This window comes from Hemiscyllium ocellatum, chromosome 31 (genome assembly GCF_020745735.1).
Source record: "Hemiscyllium ocellatum isolate sHemOce1 chromosome 31, sHemOce1.pat.X.cur, whole genome shotgun sequence".
NCBI classification, from domain to species: Eukaryota; Metazoa; Chordata; class Chondrichthyes; order Orectolobiformes; family Hemiscylliidae; genus Hemiscyllium; species Hemiscyllium ocellatum.
The window spans coordinates 28,871,427-28,896,758 of NC_083431.1; the positions used below are offsets into that span (position 1 = coordinate 28,871,427).

Sequence of the window (25,332 nt, forward strand, 5' to 3'; positions counted from 1 at the left end):
AGCATCCGAGGAGTAGGAAAATTGATGTTTCAGGCAGGGGCCCTTCATCCGAGAAACTGAATGCCTGATGAAGGACTCCTGCCGAAACATCGATTTTCCTGCTCCTCAGATGCTGCCTGACCTGCTGTGTTTTTCCAGCACCACTCTAACCTTGACACTCTTTCAGTTGTTTGTTGCCTGTAATCATGTTTTAAATTTTCAATGTATGGATCACACAGTCTTTTATACCAGTGCATGTATATTCATGTCACTGCTGCTAAAATATTTGCCGGTAATGTCTGCCATTTTATGGTTGCAGAATTTCGGTATGCGATGAAGATAAATTCCGTCATAATGAATTCATTGGTGAAACAAGAATTCCACTGAAAAGATTAAAGCCAAATCAAACAAAGACCTTCAACATTTGCCTGGAGAAACAGCTTCCAGTAAGTGTTAATCCTGTTTACATTGATTTTTCACTTGACAGCCAAAAGTGTTAGATCTTCATGGTCATTAACCAGCTAGACATTCATTTTCCCTTCAGGTTCTTAATCCTCTCAAAATACAGTAGTACGGGATTCAATTCCCTGGGAGGTACAATGTATGATCTGTACTGTTGGGAATTATGCATACAATATCATCAAAAGGTATTGTTTAAAAAAATGACATTGCTGGCGCTTTTCATCTTGCAATCATCAAGTCCAATGCAAGAACTGCTCTACTGTACTTCTTCAGAAGGCTAAGAAAATTCAACATGTCCTCAAGGACTCTTAACAATCTTTATAGGTGCATTGTAGAAAGCATTCTGTATGGATACATCACAACATGGTATGGCAACTGCTCTTCCCAAGACCACATCAAACTACAGAGTGTCATGAAGACAGCCCAGTCCATCACACACACAACCTTCCATCCAATAACTCCATCTACACTTCCCGCTGCCTTGGCAAAGCAACCAACATAATCAAAGACCCCTCCCACCCCAGTTATACTCTTTTCCAAGCTCTTCCACTGGTCACAAGATATAAAGGTTTGTATGCACGTACAAATAGATTCAAGACAACTTCTTCCTTGCTGTTATTAGACTCCTGAATGGACTCCTCAAATTTTAAATTTAATATTGATCTTGTACTCTATGCCCTCACTCAGCAGCCGTAATATTGTATTCTTTGATCTGTTCTATTATCCTATACATTTAGTATGATATGATCTGCCTGTACTGCACACAAAACAAAACTTTTCACTGTACCTAGGTACATGTGACAATAATAAAACAAATTAAATCAAGAATCCCCAATTTCAAGCGATTACAGCAATTTATACTACAGGGTGTTTTGGTGAGAAAATACATGGAGAAAGCAATGGAATTATAGAATCCCTGGATTTTGAATATTTCAATAATTGTGCAACAGGTATCCTATTTTCTCTGCAGCATTTTCTCATTAAGATTATAATGGAGAAAGGCTGATCCTTTCCTTAGCAGTTGTGCAGGATGTTTGTTTTGTATTCGTACTCATCTCAATATCCTATTGCAATGCCAAAAAATAAAGGTTAATTCTGTTGATATAATTTTTCGCAGTAAGCTTACCTCATAGCACACAAAGCAATTTAAATGTGAGAAAAAAATAAATGGATTTTGTAATGAGGAGATGAAGATGAGGACTTTGCTTTCGCAATATTTAATTGAAGGAAGCAAAGCCTCATGCGGGATTGGTTGGTGGACCAATAATTTAACAATGGGTCCAGAAGGCTGGTGGGGAATTAAAATTAGATAACAGCAGCTGACCCTATGTAAGTTATTTCCATTGCGATGTGCAGGTAAGTAGGAGGAGGAGAAAGGGATCAACAATAGATTTTAGGAGAATCCAGAGTTCACAAGATAGATTGGGTAGAGATACTTGTTTCAGATACATGAGAGTGAAGCCAAGATTAGATTAGATTAGATTACTTACAGTGTGGAAACAGGCCCTTCAGCCCAACAAGTCCACACCGACCCGCCGAAGCGCAACCCACCCATACTCCTACATTTACCCCTTACCTAACACTACAGGCAATTTAGCATGGCCAATTCACCTGACCTGCACATCTTTGGACTGTGGGAGGAAACCGGAGCACCCGGAGGAAACCCATGTAGACGTGGGGAGAACGTGCAAACTCCACACAGTCAGTCGCCTGAGTCGGGAATTGAACCCAGGTCTCAGGCGCTGTGAGACAGCAGTGCTAACCACTTTGCCACCGTGCCGCCCACCCAGAATGGATCAATAAAACTACAGAATGGAGGAGGGTCCTCCATTTAGGGAGAGTGAAGTGGTAATTAGATGAAAACATGATGAGAGATTGAGAATGAGAGGCAACAGGGAATGTGATTTGTGAGTTGTGTGGAGTTTGTTGCTCTTGCAGAGTAACAATCAATTTGTCCAGATTCAGACATGACATTCTGGAGAAGCTTGGTCCAAATGTGGGATGTACCAGCAAGTTTAAGGACTTTGGAGAGGAAAGAGAGGGTTGAAACCGGCTCTTCGTTTGCAATGATGAGGTGTTGAAGGATAGGGCTTTGATGAGAGAGGCTGCTGATGTCAGTTTACAAAGTAAAAGGGAGAATATGAGATCAAAGGATGCCATTTACTATGTAATACAAAGGAGGAAGTGAGATCTGCAGATGCTGGAGATCAGAGCTGAAAATGTGTTGCTGGAAAAGCGCAGCAGGTCAGGCAACATCCAAGGAACAGGAAATTCGATGTTTCGGGCATAAGCCTCTCCTTGAAGATTTTAACCTACTGCGAATCCTCTTGCAAGGATGCCTTCCTTGAAGAAGCTCTCTTCCTCCTTCCTGATGAAGGGCTTATGCCCAAAATGTCGAATCTCCTGTTCCTTGGATGCTGCCTGACCTGCTGCACTTTTCCAGCAACACATTTTCAGCTCTGTAAAACAAAGGCCAAGAAGAAGGTTTGATAGTCCTTTGCTTAGTAGACTTGGGGTCAAAGGAACCTGGTAGATGCAGTCAAACCTGGAGAGCGCATGGAGGGAAATCAAAAAGAAACTCAGGAAATTCCCAGGTTCCAAGTAACAGGTAAGAGTAAAGCATTTTAATAGCAGAGGAAAAAAGCTGAGGTTATCTCCACCGAAGATTAAGAGAAGAGTGATACTTAATAGCTCTTGTTCTGATCCAGCCAGAATTGATGTTCCAAATACATTCAAGTCTACATCACTAATAGAGTCATAGAGTCATAGAGATGTACAGCATGGAAACAGACTCTTCGGTCAACCCATCCATGCCACCAGATATCCCAACCCAATCTAATCCCACCTGCCAGCACCCAGCCCATATCCCTCCAAACCCTTCCTATTTATATACCCATCCAAATGCCTCTTAAATGTTACAATTGTACCAGCCTCCACCATTTGCTCTGGCAGCTCATTCCATACACGTACCACCCTCTGTGTGAAGAGGTTGCCCTGTAGGTCTCTTTTATATCTTTCCCGTCTCACCCTAAACCTATGCCCTCTAGTTCTGGACTCCCTGACCCTAGGGAAAAGACTTTGCCTATTTACCCTATCCATGCCCCTCATAATTTTGTAAACCTCTATAAGGTTACCCCTCAGCCTCCTACGCTCCAGGGAAAACAGCCCCAGCCTGTTCAGCCTATCCCTATAGATCAAATACTCCAACCCTAGCAACACCCTTGTAAATCTTTTCTGAACCCTTTCAAGTTTCACAACATCTTTCTGATAGGAAGGAGACCAGAATTGCACGCAATATTCCAACAGTGGCCGAACCAATTTCCAGTACAGCTGCAACATGACCTCCCAACTCCTGTACTCAATACTCTGACCAATAAAGGAAAGCATACCAAATGTCGTCTTCACTATCCTATCTGCCTGCGACTCCACTTTCAAGGAGCTATGAACCTGCACTCCAAGGTCTCTGTGTTCAGCAACATTTCCTAGGACCTTATCATTAAGTGTATAAATCCTGCTAAGATTTGCTTTCCCAAAATGCAGCACCTCGCATTTATCTGAAATAAACTCCATCTGCAACCTCTCAGCCCATTGGCCCATCTAGTCAAGATCCTGTTGTAATTTGAGGTAACCCTCTTCATTGTCCACTACACTTCCTATTTGGGTGTCATCTGCAAACTTACTAACTGTACCTCTTATGCTCGTATCCAAATCATTAATGTAAATGACAAAAAGTAGAGGACCCAGCACAGGTTCTTGAGGGAGTGAAGATAGGAACTATATTGGGAGGAATAGATAGGAAAGGAGAGGATAAAGTCTCTGTTTTAAAGATGTAAAACACAGCAACCTTAAATTGCAGCTAAAAATCTCTTGAAAACATCATAATGTCCCTCATCCATTAATAAGCTTTGGCATGAATCAAGGAGATATTCCGCAGGCTACTAAGAAAAGCCTGTTGAAATGACAGTGTGCAAATATGGAGCTGGGACAATGAAATAAGGTTTTGCACAGCTGCGTCAATTCTTCTGTGTTCTGCTTGCACCAGCATTGGTTTCATCTCATTGTTATTCATTCTGAAAAGTCCCATTTGGCTGAGGAACTGAGTAGCAGATGTTCCTTTTCCCAGACGTTTCCTGAGCATCTCATCATGTTATTGGAGCATTTAGCTGTCTCAACCAACATCAAATTCTGTGCTAGCAACTCTTTGAAAAGATGATGTTTAAAGAGTAAAGGAGGAAAATAATGCTAAACACAAAGAGGGCAACTTAGAGCAATACAGCAGCACATGGACATCATAGACAGATATATTTGACCGCAAGATTTTGTTGGAATGAGAGGGTTCAATGAATTATTAATATTGTCATTAATTGCCCAAGGAAACAATCATAATTTACACCTTTAAATACGTGAAATATGAGAAAGTGAGGACTGCAGATGCTGGAGATCAGAGTCGAAGAGTGTGGTGCTGGAAAAGCACAGAAGAAGCATCCGAGGAGCAGGAGAGTCGATGTTTCGAGCATAAACCCTTCAGGTGTAAAATAGGAAAGTATTACAAGGGGCATCACAGAATATAACCAAACAACATTTTAACATTATAACCAAACAACATTTTAGCATCTCATGATGTAGGATTCTTATGATAGCTAACCTTGAACAAAGAGGTTATTTTAATGACTGAGAAAGAGGGACAAACTGCCTGGGAATCAGTCCAGGCAGCTGAAGACATGAAGAAGTGATTGAAGGACAGATCCAGTAGAGGTGGCAACGAAGTGGGATATTGTTGGGAGGGTGTTGCCCCTGGAGTCATTAACATTGATTCCAGGCTCCACGAAGTCTCATGGCTTCAGATTAAACATGGGCAAGGAAACCCCAGCTGATTACCATGTACTGTCCTCCCTTGGCTGATGGATCAGTATTCCTCCATGTTGAACAACACTTGAAGGAAGCATTGAGGATGGCAAGGTCATAACATGTATGCAGAGTGGGGGATTTCATTGCTGAAGAGTGGCTCAGCAGCAGTGCTGCTGATTGACCTGCTCAGGTCCATAAGGACATAGCTGCTAGACTGGGTCTGTGGCAGGTGGTCAGGTAACCAACAAGAGGGAAAAACCTGCTTAACCTCATCCTTACCAATCTGCCAACTGCAGATGCAGCTGTCCATAAAGGAGTGACCACCGCACAGTCCTTGTGGAGATGAAGTTCTGTCTTCAGATTGCGAACATCCTTCATTGTGTTATGTGGCACTATCACTGTGCTAAATGAGACAGATTTTGAATAGATCTAGCAATGCAAGACTGGGCATCCATGAGGTGCAATGGGCCAACAACAGCAGCAGAACTGTACTCCAGCACAATTTGTAACCCTCATGGTATGATATCCCTCACTCAGCCATTGCCATCAAGCTAGGGGATCAATCCTAGTTCAATGAAAACTGCAGGAGGGCATGCAGGAGCAGCACCAGGCCCATTCCTGAAGATGAGGTGCCAACGTGATGAAGCCACCAAACAGGACTACTTGTACACCAAGCAGCATAAGTAGCAAGTGATGGTCAGAGCGAAGCGATCCCACAATTAACAGATCAGATTGAAGCGCTGCAGTCCTGCCACATCCAGTTGTGAATGATAATGGGGAATTAAACAACTCACTGGAGGAGGAGGAGGCTCCATAAATATCCCCATCCTTAATGATGGAAGAGCCCAGCACATCAGTGCAAAAGATAAGCCTGAAGCTTTTGCAACTGTCTTCAGCTAAAAGTGCCAGATGAATGATCCATCTTGGCCTCCTGCAGTGGTTCCCAGCATCACAGGTACCAGTTTTCAACCAATTTGATTCACTCCACATGATATTAAGAAACGGTTAGAGACACTGGTCTCTGCAAAGGCTACAGGTCCTGACAACATCCTGGAATTAATACTGAAGACTTGTGCTCCAGAATTTGCTACTCCCCTAGCCAAGTTCTTCCAGTACAGTTACAAACCTGGCATCTTCCCAACAAGTAGAAAACTGCCCAACTAATTCCTGAACATAAACAGTGGGACAAATCCAACCCAGCCAAATACTGCCCAATCAGTCCACTCTTGATCATCATTAAAGTGATGGAGCTGTCATCATAGTGGCTTCAAGCAGCATCTGCTTAACAATGACCTGCTTAATGACGCCTAGTTTGGATTTTGCTGGATCCACTAAGCTCCTGACCTCATTACAGCCTTGGTCCAAACATGGACAAAAGAGCTGAATTCCAGAGGTGAGGTGAGAATGACAGCCTTGACATCAAGGAGCCCTAGCAAAGCTGGAGTCAATGGGAATCAGGCCCAAATTCTCCGGTGGTTGGAATCACACCTGCCACACAGGAAGCTGGTTGTTGGAGTTCAGTCATCTGAGCTCCAGGACATCTCCTCAAGGTAATGTCCTCAGCCCAACTATCTTCAGCTGCTTCATCAATTACCTTCCCTCCATCATAAGGTCAGAAGTGGGGATGTTCGCTGATGATTGCACAACGTTCAGCACCATTTACAACTCCTCAGTTACTGAAGCAGCCCATGTTCAAATGCACAAGATCTGGACAATATCCAGATTTGGGCTGACATGTGGCAAGTAAGATTGGCACCACACAAATGCTAGGCTTGGACCATCATCAATCAGCAACAATCTAACCACTGCCCCTTGACATTGAATAGCATTACCATCACTGAATCCTCCACTACCAACATCCTGGATGTAATCATTGACCAGAAACTCATCACATAAACAGAGTGGTTACAAGAGCAAGTCAGATGATAGGAATACTGCAGTGAATAACTCACCAACTAACTCCCCAAAGCTGGTCTATCATCTGTGAGGCACAAATCAGGAATCAACCCATAGCAGGTGGACTGCAGCAGTTCAAGAAAGCAGCTTACAACACCTCCTTAAGAGCAACTAGGGGCAGGTAGTAAATGCTGGCCATAAAAACGTAGGTGAGCAAGCATAAATGTAACAGACGAATGGGACTTTACATGAGCTATTTTGATCAGCTACAATATGTGTGTTCCTAGCCAGAAGAACATTAGAAGTATCAACAGTAGAGGTGCTGAGGTAGGATCAGAATGGAGCAATGTTACAAAGGTGCACATTTGACAATGGAGAAACTAAGTGCATCAAAAGCTCAATGGATGGTCAAATAGGTTGTGAATAATCTGGCTTAAGCACAGATGATGGCTTCAGAGAGAGAGGTGGCGTCAGGGAATAAAGTTTGTGATGGGCATCGGGCACATGGTTGTGTTTTTCCCAATATTTGGTGTAAGGAACTTCCTGCTATCTTGGCCAAGTTGTCTGATAAATTGAAAGTTTGAGAGAGAAGTGAGTAAGGTGGAGTTTGATGTTATCAGTGTTTATGTGGAGCTTGACATCTTTTTGGATGAACTCACTGACAGGTACCATGGCGATAAAAATGGGGTGGGGGAGGCGAGCATACAATTAAATATCCTACTGGGGGAGTCCCGAGTTAATAATGAAGTAATAAGAAGAGAAGCTGGTCTAGTTGATTCCCTGGCTATGGATGGAGTGACAATAATGGGGTCAGGTGGAGGCTGACCCACATAGCTCAACAATGGAGGAGAATCATGGATAATAATGGTGTTAGTAGTTGCAAACTGTTTAATAAGGAAGAGGTGGGGATAGCTTATCACAATTGATATAATTTGTAACTTTGATAAAGACAATGTCAGTGTTGTTTCAGGCCAGAAGTGTGATTGGGAAATTCAAATGTTGAATTGCGAGAACATCGGGCACAGATTTTGAAGGAGGCGCCACTTTCAAAGGGTTTGGAGATATATGGGAGGCTGAAAGTTGAGGCTATCACTTTCAATGAGAAAGGGTGACAGGGTATTTATTTTTAAGGGGGGTGATGATGAGGGATGATTTGAGGACAGCGCCTGTTAATAATGTCAATTAACTGGAAGGAATGTTGGTTGATGACTGGCTTAGTGGGAATACAAGTGAGGTGAGTTTCTGAGACAAGGTCTGCTCAGAGCTGGTGTTCGGAGAGATAGGAGAGAAGCTGGGGAAAGATGCGAACATGCAGCAAGGGTAGTGGGAAGCCTTTACACAATGGCTCAGTGGTTAGCACTGCTACCCCCCAGCACCAGTTCACTTCTAACCTTGGGTGACTGTCTGGGTGGAGCTCGCATGTTCTCCCCATTCTCTGCTCCAGTTTCCTTCCATCGTCCAAAGATGTGTGGGCTAGATAGAGTGGCCATTATAAATTGCCCATAGCGTCCAGGATTGTGCTGGCTAGATGGCTTAGCCATGGGAAATGTGGAGTTACCGGGATATTGACGGGGTGGGGGGGAAGCTGGGACTAGGTGAGATGCTTTTTGGAGGGTAGGTACAGACTTGATAGGCTAAATGGCCTCTTTCTGCACTGTAGGGATTCTATGGTCCTAAGCCTGCTTTGGTTGGCTTCCAGGATTGAAGGAATTTGAATAGTCTCAATCTGACAAACATTTTTAAGAGCTTCTCCCATTTTGCTTGAGATCAGGATGGAAAAAGCAGTGAAGATGGGTTGAAGGAGAGGATTTGTCTTGAAGCGAAGCTGAGGATCAATTTCACATTGCAGGTTGACCCTGGAATAATGAACAATATTAGTGATTATTTCAATACAGCAAATAAAGCATGACAGTTATTAAATCAATTGGTATCAATTTTGCAATGAAAGCCCATTATAATCATAACATTGATATGAAGCAATTTCAGTTTTACTCTTGCTTGTATTGTGTAAATTAGATGTCAAGGTGTGAACAGGTTCTCAAATGACATGGATTAAGAGTCCTCTTCACTCCAGTGACTGGCCTAAACATGACTGGAATTGGGTTGAATTTACACCAATGCTAAATGCCAATTTTTGTTTTTGCTGATGCTACATTTGTAGATTAAATGCAATCGAAAATAAGAGAAGGAATTCGCTTACTATTTTCTGTGGGATCGCTTACAAACAAGTATCAGAAAATAGGCGGCAACAATACAAAACTTTCAATTTAAGTAATCAATCTTAAAGGGCTTTTTCAACTATTTTACTGTAAAGGATAAGTTTGAGTTTCTGCTTTCAAATTCATCTAAGAGGAGAGTGCTGTTTCTTACACTGGTGTTATTCTTCATATTTGTTGTTCCATTTGCTTCATTCAAACGTTTTGTGCACAATTAATTCCAACCCCACTTTAATGTTCCTAGCCATTTCACTGCATTCAATCCAACATCATTGAGCTGAAAACTATTTGACACTTAATGAACTAGTTGCATGTGACAAGTACATTCTCAGATGTCACTGTTGCTTTTGTGGTTTATCTCTTTCAAGTCTCTCAATACAGCCCACAACAAATACTTCACCCGCTGAGGCGATCGATCATCTCTGACTCTAACGTAGAGAAGAATGGTTTATATGAAGTGAAATGGAACTGATAGGCAGGAATTCTTCCATGTGTTAAAGGAGCTAATCAGCAAGATTACTGAATGTTGCATCGGGTGGTTCACTTTTCATTAGCTGTTCGTTTCAGGAACATTTATGTCAATGCACTGCCCAGTTCTGCCAGCAGAGGAAGGCTTACCAGCTCCCTAACTGACTGTGCTGTCCTGAAAGGTGACAGCAACAAGGATAGAATGCCTGCACCCTTGCAGTCAGCAGACTTTTCTAATATGGAAATTTTACCTGGTAATAGAGCCAAAGATGACCAGCATTGTTCAGTTGGAAATTATTTCTGTAAGGCTAACAGGAATAGGAAACTTCCCCACATCAAGTCCGTGATTGATGGGCAGCTTGATATGACAATGGTCCAGATCCAACAAGCAGCAGCAAAGGTAGGCCACTTCCCTGACATTGCCTGTTGCCTGACATTGCATAGTACTGAGGCCTGCTCCTCCAAATGGACCAAGCCTATTGCAAAAACAAACAGTAGTTTGCTTGCGGTGCCCCTGCCAGTCATCCCTCCGGTAGTTAAAATTCACCGTAAGGTCATGAAATGTCAAAAGAAATAAGGCATTCTGTGAAGATGCACCATTTTTCTATAAAGCAAGAGGTCTGTGAAGTAATTTGGATGTTTAAAAGATTCAAGCCTTTGCACTGCTTGTCAGCACAAGTCCAAAGCCACAGATGTAGCTATGGCGAGACAACTTTAGCAACCAGTTCCAATTTTGAAGTAAATTCTGATGGGAGCAAAAATGGTTAAAATTTAACATTATTGAGTCCCTTTCCAGTTTCATCTCCAAGTAGGAATTATTCATCTTCAGATCAGAAGAATTTTGGGACTACTGTATAATGACTTGAGGGTGGATTTAGTATTTGGTATAAGTACATGATAACAAACTGACAACTTGCCTTGTACAACCCAGATTTCAATGGAAAATAAAATTAGGTGTGGTGTAACAGAGTGCCAATATTTCAGAGCCCATTTTTGCATTTTTGACAGCGACCAGTTTTACCCACACACCACTGCTGAATGACTATTGTGGTGTATTTTGAATATGAAGATGAAGTTTGTAACATAACAGTCAAATATACTTCTACTTTTCATGACTATGTTAATTTTATTTCTCATTTAGGTCAGTTTTGTGTGGTGATCACTTCTTCTTTTGCAAGGAGAGAGGGTGTAAATATGCATGTAGGAGTGCCTGAGTTAGGCATGAAATATGTAATGGAATATGGACATGTAACTATAGAACATAGAACAATACAGTGCAGAACAGGCCTTTCGGCCCTCGATGTTGCGTCGACCTGTGAACTATTCTCAGCTCGTCCTCCTACACAATCCCAAAATCATCCATGTGCTTATCTAAAGATTGTTTAAATCTCCCTAATGTGGCTGAGTTGACTACATTGGCAGGCAGGGCATTCCGCGCCCTTACCACTCTCTGCGTAAAGAACCTGCCTCTGACATCTGTCTTAAATCTATCACCCTTCAGTTTGTAATTATGCCCCCTCGTACAAGCTGACATCATTATCCTAGGAAAAAGACTTTCACTGTCTACCCTATCTCAATATTCTTTGCACGTTAATATTCATCCCTAGTGTTATCTCCTTGTTCCCACATCCCAACAAAGTTATTTGAAACTCTCTTCAATGCCACCAGCAAAACATTGTGCTATATTCTGTATGATGTTAATTCTTGTTTTGATTTCAAAATAATTGAGGGAAAACTGCAGCAATGCAGCAAGCACTCTTCCTTTATTGTGCTCTCCTGTTTCTCCCTCAGAAGCTTGAGCCAACAGAGCTGGTTTTCTGGTAGCAGCACAATCAAAATGGTTCCATCATCTCAATTCCCCACTGTGTACCCCATTAGGATTCCTAACCTTTGTGCAGCAATCAGTTGCACATCATTAAGTGTCTTTTGTTCCATTCATTCTTTTCGTAAATCCTGCTTAGGGTGTGACAGGATAGCGAAATGTTCTGACATTATTATTTTCAGGATACTTGACTGATAGCGCCACTCCTCCATCTCAGAGGCTTCAACTGCTCAAGTCAAAAAGCTTAATGATCTCAAGTAGCGAGAACAGTTACTTTCTGCTGAATGAGAAAATAAATAAAATTGATGTTGATGTAGTCGGCATTCAAACTGTCTGTCGAACATTGTGTATATAAAGAAAAATCTCCACTGTTCCTTCTCTTACCTGCTAGGCCCCTACAGTGCTGGGTATTTTGATTCTGATTGTATGTCTCCTAAACAAAATGTTACTGATTGTGCAAAGATCCAAAATTATCTTAAACTAGTCTTGCTTATGTGCATTTGCAAGAATAAGTCAGCAAGCATAGTGTGGGCAAACTGTTTGCCTTCATTCTCTCCTATCTGTAAGATGCAATGTCTGTGTTAACAGCATAAAGACCACAAACTGAGCTTAAATTCAGGGTATAAGGGGAGAGAAACATTGGACTGTGGTTACCGTTTCAGTATAAAAGGCTGTGCCTCTGTCTGATGTAAGCAATTTAGTAACAAGTTATGGCTAGAGGCAATGTGTTGATTATTTGAACAAAAATTCAGATTAGTAAGCCTCTGTATCCTGTTTTTATGTTAATCCTGGTATATCTATGATTTTTCAGTAAGTAATAAATTTAATACTGTAACTCATTTCAGATAGACAAAACAGAGGACAAATCACTGGAGGAGCGTGGACGGATTCTCATCTCTTTAAAGTACAGCTCACAGAAAACAGGGCTTGTAGTTGGAATTGCAAGATGTGCACATTTAGCAGCTATGGATGCAAATGGCTACTCTGATCCTTACGTAAAAATGTAAGTAACAGACGAGAGAATATGTTAGGAATTTCTGACCCCGGGAAAATTCTCTTGAGAAACTGTAGCTCAATTGACAAAAAAGCTTGTGTGAACATATTGTAGTGCTGGTCACATGTTATTGTAAAAGATTTTACAAGTTCGTTGATATTAGACCAACTTAGAATCTTTCTTGCTTCATTGGAAAAGTTGCTGCTGTGCATCATTAAGAACATGTTTAAGTTTGAAAAATGAAGCACTGAGAAAATTTTACCATTGACAGTACATTACTGACGTTTCTCCAGATGCATGAAAATCTATTGTAACCACTTACAACTCACATACTTGAGGAGTAACTTCAGTCATGCACTGTGACTTGGTCACTGGGATATCTGGTTCTAAATCCAATGGGAATCAAAAGATAAAAAGTTGTATTTGTTTCCTTACCTGGAGAGACGGTGGCTTTGAAAAAAAATAAAGTAACGTGCTTTGAATTAATTCAGTATTTCATCAACATGTTTCTTGTACTGTTCGGCCTTCAGACATTCAGATCCCTTCTCTTATTGTCCCAACAATTGTTTGACAATTGCATAGTTAGTTTTGTTAAGCTATTGTAAATATTGAGCTCCAAATATATTGAAGGACTTCTAAAAAGGCCAAACTCTCTTCAATGCCACCAGCAAAACACCGTGCTATATTCTGTATGATGTTGATTCTTGTTTTGATTTCAAAATAATTGAGGGAAAACTGCAGCAATGCAGCAAGCACTCTTCCTTTATTGTGCTCTCCTGTTTCTCCCTCAGAAGCTTGAGCCAACAGAGCTGGCCATAAACTCCATTTCCCTGCACATTTAGTCTGTCCACGATAGAATATATCTTTCCTATATGTGTGATGTATATCTTTGGAAAATTGTGCTAAAATGAATTGCAGCACATATTATTTCTAAATACAGTCTATGTACATATTTGTACTTATTGTTTGTAATTCATTTTACCCTTTAATTTAATGGAGGTAAGCACTCACCTTTCAATAATATCTGATATTGAGCTGTAGGAAGATGAGTTACTTTGGGCACAAAGTGAATGAGTATTAAAGTGTAAGAAATAATTCTGCGCATGGTATCTGGCTAGTTGTCTTGCTGATAGCTGCCCACAAAGCTTTCAATGGCTTTACAGCGTAAATTCTGTTCCAACGTGTAGTCCTTCATGAGAACTTTATGGTGTCTATGAATTCAGCAAGAAATAGTAAAGTTCTAAATGTGTCAGATTGGAGATTCCTTATGAGATATGCAGAGTCTAAACTAGAAGCTTCAGAGCAGTCAATAAAAATTACATTTAATTGATGTTTGGAAAGTGGATTAATGGATAGGAAACATAGATGTGATTAAGAGAGATAGAGGTAATGGGCAACAGACAAAAGTAAAAACAAACTTATTATTTAAAATTTGCAAAGTGAAATTTCTTCTATGCGAATGGCACTCCACTCGGGTGAAAATATTTTTTTCAAGGCCACAAAGGCAAAACTCACTTGCCAGATTTATAGATTCACTTCTAAAAACACCAGCACTAGCTTTTTTCGGTGGAACGAGAGCTTGAGCGTGGAAGTCCATGTGTCATAATGACTCCAGTAACTGGTCTATCAGTGAGCACACTCAGAATTGCATGCTGTGGGAGAGTGGGGTATCTTTTGAGAGCTTTTGACCATCCACATTTAACTGAACAGGCATGTAGATGCTAGTACTTTCATTTAGATTCATATCATAACATAGTGAGTGTTAGTCATCTTACCATTATTGTTAGCAGAATATCTGGGCAAATGTATTGAACCCTGCAGTCTTTTGCCTGAGTCTCAGTATCTATTATCACTTGGTCAATATCTTAATTGGTGTTTTCATCAAGGCTCACCTTCCCTCCATATATCCGTCACTTTGGCCTTAATATTCCCAAATCCCTTCACTTTTCTCTTGTCTAAAAGCAACCTACTTTTGCAGCTTCTTCAATATGTATCAGTTTGGTAGGGATTACGCCTTAGAAAAATTTTCTTGTTAAGTATTTGAATTAGGCATCCGCGCTTAAGACAATAAATTCCAATGTTATTAGCATCCTTTCGTACAAATGTTTTGACAGTACAATTCCAGCCTTGACCATCAAGAAGATTGCATCCTCCCCAGCTAGGAAATGAGGATCATTACCTCGCATAAAAGGTGAAAACATTTGACCTTTGGGTTTACATTTTGAATGTAAAATTGATCTAATGTAGAAGTTATAATTGCACTGTGCCAACTCCACTGTCAGAGCTAATTATCAGTCACAGAGCAAATTCATTAACAGTGGCAGCTTAATCGACAGAAGAGAATTGCAATAATTCCATTGAGCAATATTATTCATTTAGAATAAAATATTCTCTTCTCAGCTTGTAGCCGTCAGAGGTGTTTGACACGTTATAAAGCCTTGGAAATAATCTGTCCAAAAAACATTATTTATTACTGAACCCAACTATAAAACTCCTGCAATGAAATAAAAACAGAAAATACAAGGCACTGTTGCTCATGTGGAACCTTGCAAGACATCAGTAAACTTTGGAGATAAGACAATGACATTGATTCTGTGCCTCATGCCTGCACTGAGCAAAGTTCTGCATCAGTAGTTCAGTCGCATAATTTCTGTGCTGTAGAATATACAAGCAACCTCTCAGTGAATACTGGGTAACGCAGTAATTGACCAGAGGATGTAGATGAGGTTATAAGCAGTGACATTTCATCCAAAACTATTACAATTGATTATAACTGTGGCATGTCTGTTCCAATGCTACAATTATAATCAAATGTAATAGTTTTGGATGAAATTTCACTGTTTATAACCTCATCTACATCCTCTGGTCAATTACTGCATTACCCAGTATTCACTGAGAGATTGCTTGTATATCCTACAGCACAGAAATTATGCGACTGAACTACTGATGCAGAACTTTGCTCAGTGCAGGCATGAGGCACAGAATCAGTGTCATTGTCTTATCTCCAAAGTTTATTGATGACTTCCAAGAGTTCCAGATTGAGCACTACCACCCCTACAGCACAAGGGCGGCATGGTGTCTCAGTGGTTAGCACTGCTGCCTCACAGTGCCAAGGACTCAGGCTCGATTCTACCCTCAGGCGATTGTCTGTGTAGAGTTTGCACATTCTTCGTGTGTTTGTGTGGGTTTCCTCTGCATGCTGTACTTTCCTCCCACCATCCAGATGTGCAGGTCAGGTGAATTGTCCAGGCAATCACAGGTTATGTGGATAACCATGGTAAATGCAAGATTACAGGTGGCTCTGGATGGGTTGCTCTATTGAAGGTCAGTATGGACTCAATGGGCTGAATGGCCTGCTTCCATGTTGCAGGGATTCTCTGATACAGGTATGCCCATGCAGGAAGGCACCTGAAGCTGAGGACAAAGTAACGAATTGAGCTTCTAACAAGCTGCATTGACCCTTAACTTTTTTTTTGTTTTGATTTTTAAATTAGATTCCCTACAATGTGGAAACAGGCCCTTTGGCCCATCAAGTTCACATCGATCCACCGATGTGTATCCACCCAGACCCATTTCCCCCTGACTAATGCACCTAACACTATGGGCAATTTAGTGTGGCCAATTCATTTGGCATGCGAGAGGAAATCGGAACATCCGAAGGAAACCCACGCAAATATGAGGCGAATGTGCAAACTCCACGCAGGCAGTTGCTCAAGGCTGGAATCGAACCGGGTCTCTGGCATTGTAAGGCAGCAGTGCTAACCACTGAGCCACCGTGCCGTCATTTATTTATGTACAGTGGCCAGGTTGCCTGCTTTGAGGCCTGCTCACCCTCTAAGAGGGTGAGAATATGGTGGGCTAGCCACCCTTCATTCCCTGCCCAAAACATACCCATACCAGCATGTGATATTCAACACTTAACATACATCTGACTGGGTTGTATTGAACAGTTTAGAACTATTTCTTTCTAACTTCTTGGACACTTGTCCAGTTGTAACTACTGCTGACGTTTTTTTTGAAGAGGAACAAGCAAATATTATCTCGCCATCAAATTGAAATCGCTTGGAAATAATACACTGGTGCACAAACATGGTTTACCAACTTTTGTAAACTAAAACAATGATACTTTGACCTGGGACTCAAGTTGGGGGGGTGCGGTGGGGGGGTACATGGTGGTTATGTTTGGCTGTGGTGGGTTGGTCCTGGTGACCATAAAAGCAAGGGTGAAAGAGGTGTGTCCATAGCGTCTCCTCATGACCAATTGCCACACTTCTCTTACAATAGACAATAGACAATAGGTGCAGGAGTAGGCCATTCAGCCCTTCGAGCCTGCACCGTCATTCAATATGATCATGGCTGATCATTCCTCTTCCTGCCTTATCTCCATAACCCTTGATTCCACTATCTTTGAGAGCTCTATCCAACTCTTTCTTAAATGAATCCAGAGACTGGGCTTCCATTGCCCTCTGGGGCAGAGCATTCCACACAGCCACCACTCTCTGGGTGAAGAAGTTTCTCCTTATCTCTGTCCTAAATAGTCTACCCCGTATTTTTAAGCTGTGTCCTCTGTTTCGGCACTCACCTATCAGCGGAAACATGTTTCCTGCTGCCAGAGTGTCCAATCCTTTCATGATCTTATATGTCTCAGTCAGATCCCCTCTCAGTCTTCTAAACTCAAGGATATACAAGGGTAAAAAATGAGGTCTGCAGATGCTGGAGATCACAGCTGAAAATGTGTTGCTGGTTAAAGCACAGCAGGTTAGGCAGCATCCAAGGAATAGGAAATTCGACGTTTCGGGCATAAGCCCTTCATCAGGAATGAAGAGAGTGTGCCAAGCAGGCTAAGATAAAAGGTAGGGAGGAGGGACTTGGGGAGGGGCGATGGAGATGTGATAGGTGGAAGGAGGTCAAGGTGAAGGTGATAGACCGGAGTGGGGTGGGGGCGGAGAGGTCAGGAAGAAGATTGCAGGTTAGGAGGGCGGTGCTGAGTTGAGGGAACCGACTGAGACAAGGTGGGGGGAGGGGAAATGCCCTCCTAACCTGCAATCTTCTTCCTGACCTCTCCGCCCCCACCCCACTCCGGCCTATCACCCTCACCTTGACCTCCTTCCACCTATCACATCTCCATCGCCCCTCCCCCAAGTCCCTCCTCCCTACCTTTTATCTTAGCCTGCTTGGCACACTCTCTTCATTCCTGATGAAGGGCTTATGCCCGAAACGTCAAATTTCCTATTCCTTGGATGCTGCCTAACCTGCTGTGCTTTAACCAGCAACACATTTTCATCAAGGATATACAAGCCCAGTCGCTTCAGTCTTTCAGTGTAAGGTAATCCCTCCATTCTAGGAATTGACCTCGTGAACCGATGCTGTACTCCCTCAATAGCCAGAATGTCTTTCCTCAAATCTGGAGACCAGAACTGCACACAATACTCCAGGTGTGGTCTCACCAGGGCCCTGTACAGCTGCAGAAGCACCTCTTTACTTCTATACTCAATTCCTCTTGTTATGAAGGCCAGCATGCTATTAGCCTTCTTCACTACCTGCTGTACCTGCATGCTTGCCTTCATTGACTGGTGTACAAGAACACCCAGATCTCTCTGTACTGCCCCTTTACCTAAATTAATTCCATTGAGGTAGTAATCTGCCTTCCTGTTCTTGCCACCAAAGTGGATAACCATACATTTATCCACATTAAACTGCATCTGCCATGCATCTGCCCACTCACCTAGCTCATCCAGGTCACCCTGTAATCTCCTAACATCCTCATCACATTTCACCCTACCACCCAGCTTTGTATCATCAGCAAGTTTGCTAATGTTATTGCTGATACCATCTTCTATATCATTAACATATATTGTAAAAAGCTGCGGTCCCAGCACGGATCCCTATGGTACCCCACTGGTCACTGCCTGCCATTCCGAAATGGAGCTGTTTATCACTACCCTTTGTTTCCTATCAGCCAACCAATTTTCAATCCAATCTAATACTTTGCCCCCAATACCCTGCGCCCTAATTTTACTCACTAACCTCCTATGTGGGACTTTATCAAAAGCCTTCTGAAAGTCCAGGTACACTACATCTACTGGATCTCCCTCATCCACCTTCAGAGTTACATCCTCAAAAAATTCAAGAAGATTAGTCAAGCATGATTTCCCCTTCATAAATCCATGCTGACTCTGACCTATCCTGTTACTACTATCCAGATGTGCCGTAATTTCATCCTTTATAATAGACTCCAGCATCTTTCCCACCACTGAGGTCAGACTAACTGGTTTACAATTTCCTGCTTTCTCTCTCCCACCTTTCTTAAAAAGTGGTATAACATTAGCCACCCTCCAATCCTCAGGAACCGACCCTGAATCTATCGAACTCTGGAAAATAATCACCAACGCATCCACAATTTCCCGAGCCACCTCCTTCAGTACCCTTGGATGTAGACCATCAGGTCCCGGAGACTTATCAACCTTCAGACCTAACAGTCTCTCTAACACCAATTCCTGGCAAATATAGATTCCCTTAAGTTCAGGTCCTTCAGCCACTGTTACCTCAGGGAGATTGCTTGTGTCTTCCCCAGTGAACACAGATCTGAAGTACCCATTTAATTCTTCTGCCATTTCTTTGTTCCCCATAATATATTCCCCTGTTTCTGTCTTCAAGGGCCCAATTTTAGTCCTAACCATTTTTTTGCCTTGCACATACTTAAAAAAGCTTTTACTATCCTCCTTTATATTATTGGCCAGTTTACCTTCGTACCCCATTTTTCCTCTGCGTATTTCCTTCTTAGTAATCCTCTGTTGTTCTTTAAAAGCTTCCCAGTCCTCAGTTTTCCCATATATCTTTGCTATGTTATACTTTTTCTCTTTTAACTTTATATGTTTCTTAACTTCCCTCGTCAGCCACAGCCGCCCATGCCTCCTCCTGGGATCTTTCTTCCTTTTAGGAATGAACTGATCCTGAAACTTCTGCATTATACACAGAAATATCCGCCATTGTTCCTCCACGGTCATCCCTACTAAGGTATTGAACCATTGAACTTTGGCCAGCTCCTCTCTCATAGCTCCATAGTTCCCTTTATTCAACAGAAGTACTGTCACTTCCGACTGTACCCTCTCCCACTCAAATTGCAGATTGAAGCTTAATGTATTATGGTCACTACTTCCCAATAGCTCCTTCACTTCGAGGTCTCTGACCAATTCTGGTTCGTTACACAATACCAGATCCAGAATTGCCTTCTCCCTGGTGGGCTCCAGCACCAGCTGCTCTAAGAATCCATCTCTGAGGCACTCCACAAAGTCTCTTTCTTGAGGTCCAATACCATCCTGATTCTCCCAGTCTGCCTGCATGTATTGCTGCCAAAGAAAGCAAAGAGGCAAAAAAAACTGCAGATGCTGGAATCCAAAGTTGGCGGCTGGAAGAACACAGCAATCTAGGCAGCATCAGAAGGTGGAAAAAATCAATGGTGTGGGTTTAACCCTTCTTGCCTCTGTCTCTCTCAGACTGGTCTAGAAATAAGGGACAAAATGTTCTTCTAAAGGGCACAGAGAGTCAAAATGATTGATGATCCCATTAGATAAGCACACCTGGAAATCCTGATCAGGAGATAGATTGGTATTAATTTTTTAAAGCACGATGTATTTCCAATTTTTACTCCACAACTTACAAGTAGGTTAGGGTCAAAAGAATGTCAGAACCTCCCTAGAAATTGCACGTATCAGCAAATCAGCCAAGGCCCTACTCATATAAAATCAAATCCCATTACTTGTAATGTATTAGTCAATCACTTTACGTCGGTGGAAAGAAAAATGCAAGGTTTGTGATAAAGGGAAAAATAGAGAGGTCACTTAAATATTCAGGAAAAAAAGTGTAGGGATGTATTGTGATTGGAGAGAAACTCATGAAATAAATGGGGCATGTTGACTGGAAATGTAACGGATTTGATTTATTTCATTTGCTTAATGATTTGTGGAAGTGTGTGTTCTCTTCATGAATATTAGTTTAACCTTGCTGGAGGGAGAAATTTGAAAAACGACGATATTAAGAGATGCAATGCACTGTTATAGCCTCCTGACTAATGAACAGATTCAAAAGTCACGATGAGGGAAAGAGAAAATGTGCATTTATTCATCAATCTCTTGCACAATGCTCCAAAATATTTCTCAATCAGTAAAATCACTACCTGGCTCCTCGCTGCCCCCTGACTTACTTTACCTCTGCCCTTCAGTAATATCCACTCCAGTCCCCAGCTGACAATCTCTTCCACCGACTGACTCCCCCCATCCCCCTGACCAACTACCCCCTTCCTCAATTGACTCCCCCGCCACTGTCTGACTCCTCCCCTCTCCCGACAGACCTCCAGGCCAACTCCCCCTTCCTCCCAACTCTTCCCCCACCCAAATGTCTCACCCACTCCTCCTGACTGACTCTTCCCCCAACTGACTCCCCCCTCCCCCGACCAATCCCCACAGCATCTCCCCCGCCCCCCCAACTGACTCTTTTTTAATATGTCCTTCTGCAACTGCTTCACATTCACATTATTTGTGCTAAACTAATGCAAAGTTATTTAGTTTGAACTAAAAATGTTTGACAGTATCAAGCCCTGTGCTTGTTTTTAATTGGAGTTCATTGCCCTGATGCAAGAGAAGAATTAATCTGCTCCTGATTCTCAAATAAATGAACAGGCAGATCATTAATTGATTATTTCATTAACACTGTCATGATTGTAACAAGATCAGCCAGATGGACCTCATAGAATTGAGGCAGTTAACCTGGTCCAATTAGGGAGCCCTGGCTGACAGATATAAACTGAAGTATCAGACGTTCTGTTCACTCTGTGATCTGATTGGACGGAGCTAGGCGAAAGTGGGGACTGCAGATGCTGGAGATTACAGTCAAGCTTAGAATGGTGCTGAAAAAGCACAGCAGATCAGGCAGCATCTGAAGAGCAGGAAAATCAATCCTTCGAGCAGAAGTCCATCATCAGAATTCCTGATGAAGGTCTTGTGCCCGAAATGTCGATATTCCTGCTCCTTGGATGCTGCCTGACCTGCTGTACTTTTCCAGCATTACTTTAGTCTTGATTAAGAGGGAGCTGGATCAGTTTCAAGGACTAAACACATGCAAATAAAGGGTGACTTGGTGACAGGATACTGCCGTCTCTGGAGTTACTTCAGTGGTGATGAGAGAAAAAAAAACACGCTTATGAAGAAATCTGCTCACATCAGTCATCTTTGAGTTAGCGTAAGCATTTCTGGTATCATGCCATAATTTGGGAATTTTGACATGTTTGATCCTGCCATCAAAGACTGGGCCCAGAACGTGGAATGAATGCATTACTTTTTCAGGCAAATGGCATTGAGACTGTTGAAAAGCAACAGATAATTCTCCTGACAGCGTGTGGAGCCACAACCTTTTTGGTTATTAGAAGTCTAACATTTCCTAAGGCACCAGACACTAAAACCTTTCAAAAGTTGATGGATTTAGTTAAGGAATATTATGACCCCAAGCCTCCTTTAATTCTAAGATGCTATCAGTTTTACTCACCAGTTTGAGAACTGGGGAATCCATGTCAGGATTTTTGATGAGGTTAAGACGACCAGCAGAAGTATGTGATTTTGGTTTAAGCTTTAATGTGATGCTGAGAGATGTTTGTTTAGTATGTGGAATTAGTGATGTTACTATGCAAATGTGCTTCCTATCTGAAGGCAATTGGACTTTTACCAGTTACTACAACTGGCTTTATCATTAGAAAATGCAGCAAGTGGAGTATATGAGTTACAGAGTATTCCGATGGAAGTGGACACCCTTGCCAGTCCAACTGAGTTTGGGGGTACACCACTTCAGTGAAGGAATTGCATCACCTCACTCAGGACACATCCAGAACAGAGGGATTGTGGATCAGCCTACAGCAAAACCCGACACAAAGTCATGCCTCGGCCAAATGGTTAACATTTTAGAGTCAAAGAAATGTCCAACACAGAAGCTGACCCTATGGTCTAACTTTTCCATGCTGACCAGATATCTTAAATTAATCTAGTCCCATTTGCCAGCATTTGGTCTATATCCCTCTAAACTCTTCCTATGCATGTACTCATCCAAATACCTTTTAAATGTTGTAATTGTACCAGCCTTTACCACCACCTCTGACAGCTCATTTCATACATGCACCACCCTCTACATGAAAACATTGACCCTTAGGTCCCTTTTAAATCTTTACCCTCTCACCTTAAACCTATGCTGTCTTGTTTCGGACTCCCTGACCCTGGAGAAAAGACCATGGGCTATTCACCCTATCCATACTCCAGCTGGGAAGTAGCTCCAGCTTATTCCGCTTCTTCTTATAGTTCAAACCTTCACCCCAGCATAATCTTTTCTGAATCCTTTGAAGTTTCCCAGCATCTTTCCAAAACAAGGGGAACAGAACTGAATGTAGTATTCTAAAAGTGGCCTAACCAATGTCCGTACAGCCAACTCCCACACTCAATGCACTGATCAATAAAACCAAGATTACCAAATGCTGCCTTCACTATCCCATCTACCTGTGACTCCACTTTCAAGAACTGTAAGCCTGCACCCTAAAGTCTGTTTGTTTGGCAACACTTCCCAGGACCTTACCATTAAATTTATAACTCCCACCTTGGCTTGCCTTACCAAAGTGCAACATTTATCTAAATTAAACTTCATCTGCCACTCCTAGGCCCACTGTTTCATCTGATTAAGGTCCAGATAACCACCTTCACTGTCCACCACTCCACCAATTTTGATGTCATCTGCAAACTTACTGACCATATCTCCTACATTCACATTTACTTCAGAATCCGGGCCAGCAAGATATTGGAGTTGCTGCCGGTGTGCTCACTAGAGGTAGCAACCGAATCTCATTAGGGTTTGAATTCGGTCAGAGAGCTCATAGGCCAGTATCCAGGTGATTGCACACCCTGGAAAGCTGACATACATCTGGTTGAAACAGTTAAATTACTTAGCAACATCCAAATCAAAATCAATCAAAATAAACTTCTGGCTAAATGGTCACAGGTTCTAATGGAGGTCGATACCAGAGTAGCTGTATTAGTGATCACAGCACCAGTATTGGACGCCAACCCTTGAGTTTGCACAAGACCTCAGCTAGTCTGAGAACTTGTACTGGGAACCTTTACAGATTAAGTGTACAACTTTGGTTCTGATCTTGTATGTGAAGCAGCTGGTTTACTTACCACTGATTATAGTAAAAGGCTCAGGCCCAAGCCTGATGGGGCAAAATTGGTTGAGAAAAATTCACCTAATTGGTTCAGCATTTTTTTGATTAGAAAATGGCTGCCTGAGTGAAATGAAAGTGGTTGGACATGCATAGAGTTAATTTGTCAAACACGGGATGATGATAGAAAAGCTGTGAGCATCTTTTGCAATACATGGGCTACCAGGATTGTTGGTCACAGACAACAGGCCATCAATTTCCAGCAGGGAATTGGAATATTTCCTAAAGTTGATTAACATTTGCCATATAAGGATAGCTCCATACCATCCATTGTCCAATGGTCTGGCAGAAAGAGCAGTCCAAACCTTGAAGGCAGACTTAAAGAAGCAGATTACAGATTCATTAGATACCAAACTGTCCCACTTCCTTTTTGATGATGGGACCACCCCTCTTGCATGTGCAGAGTTGGGGTGGGGAGAGGGTGAAATGGCATCACGAATGCTAATGCTCGACACATGACTCCACTAAGCGAGAGAGACAGTTACTTCAGGAGATAAGGTTTAATGGTGAAACCACAGAAATGGCCCTGCATGGGTGAGAGACATGGTCACCACCAGGTCAGGTCCAGTGACATACAAAGTTCGGGTGGGTGCAATGGTCCTGAACAAGCACGCGGACCATATGAAAAACCACAACCTCTCAAACAGGGCAGGAGCTAAACACACCTGGCCCCACACAATGCTGTCGGAACCCGTGGGTTGTCCCCCTCCGTATAGCACTAAAGAAACTTTAGGGTCTGAAATGGACATGGCAGATATCACCACCTTTGATGCCTTTACTGCCTAGAGAAGAGGATGAAGTTCTTCTGACACACTCTGGGTGCAAGAGGCGGGCTACAGGCCGGTACATGCTGCCTGGATCCGGGGTTGAGTTGGAGAAGCAAAATTGCCCCAAGACAGACTACAGGTAAAAGAATAGGGCTATGTCCCTGAACCTAGAGAGGTAGGGTTTAGGGATTATAATGAGGTCAGCAAGGTGGATCTGTTGGTTATAATGAGGTCAGCAAGGGGCTGTTAATCTGGTCCAATCAGAGAGCCCTGGCTGACAGGTAGAAACAAAAGTGTCTGAGGCTCTGTTCTCTCTGAGATCTGCCTCTGAGGGAGCTCGATCAGTGTGTGAAGAACTCTCCACTTTTGTATTAATGAGGAGAGTAGAACTAAAGAAAAAAACGAAACAGGTGTATCTGAGGTTCTGTTCACTCTGAGAGCTAGTTCTGAGGAAACCGGACCCATGTCAAATACTGTGCACATGTAAATGAAGAGTGACTTGGTGATTGGACACCAGCCTCTGTGGAGTTATTTCAAATGCTTTTTGAAATGTTTAAATAAAAATATATCTAATCATGCACTGTGTTAAAAACTTACGACTGAATATTGGTCTCTTTAATATTTTCGAT

The 25,332-nt window shown here is 42.2% G+C and overlaps 1 protein-coding gene across 1 annotated transcript in view; it reads left to right on the plus strand.

Annotated features, from left to right (window-relative positions):
• LOC132830282 (double C2-like domain-containing protein beta) overlaps nucleotides 1-25,332 on the plus strand; it is a 264,612-nt gene that overhangs the window by 190,958 nt on the left and 48,322 nt on the right. The window contains exons 5-6 of the mRNA XM_060847825.1: nucleotides 299-425; nucleotides 12,537-12,694. Of these exons, the coding sequence (XP_060703808.1) occupies nucleotides 299-425; nucleotides 12,537-12,694 (285 nt within the window). The remainder of the gene's footprint in view (nucleotides 1-298; nucleotides 426-12,536; nucleotides 12,695-25,332) is intronic.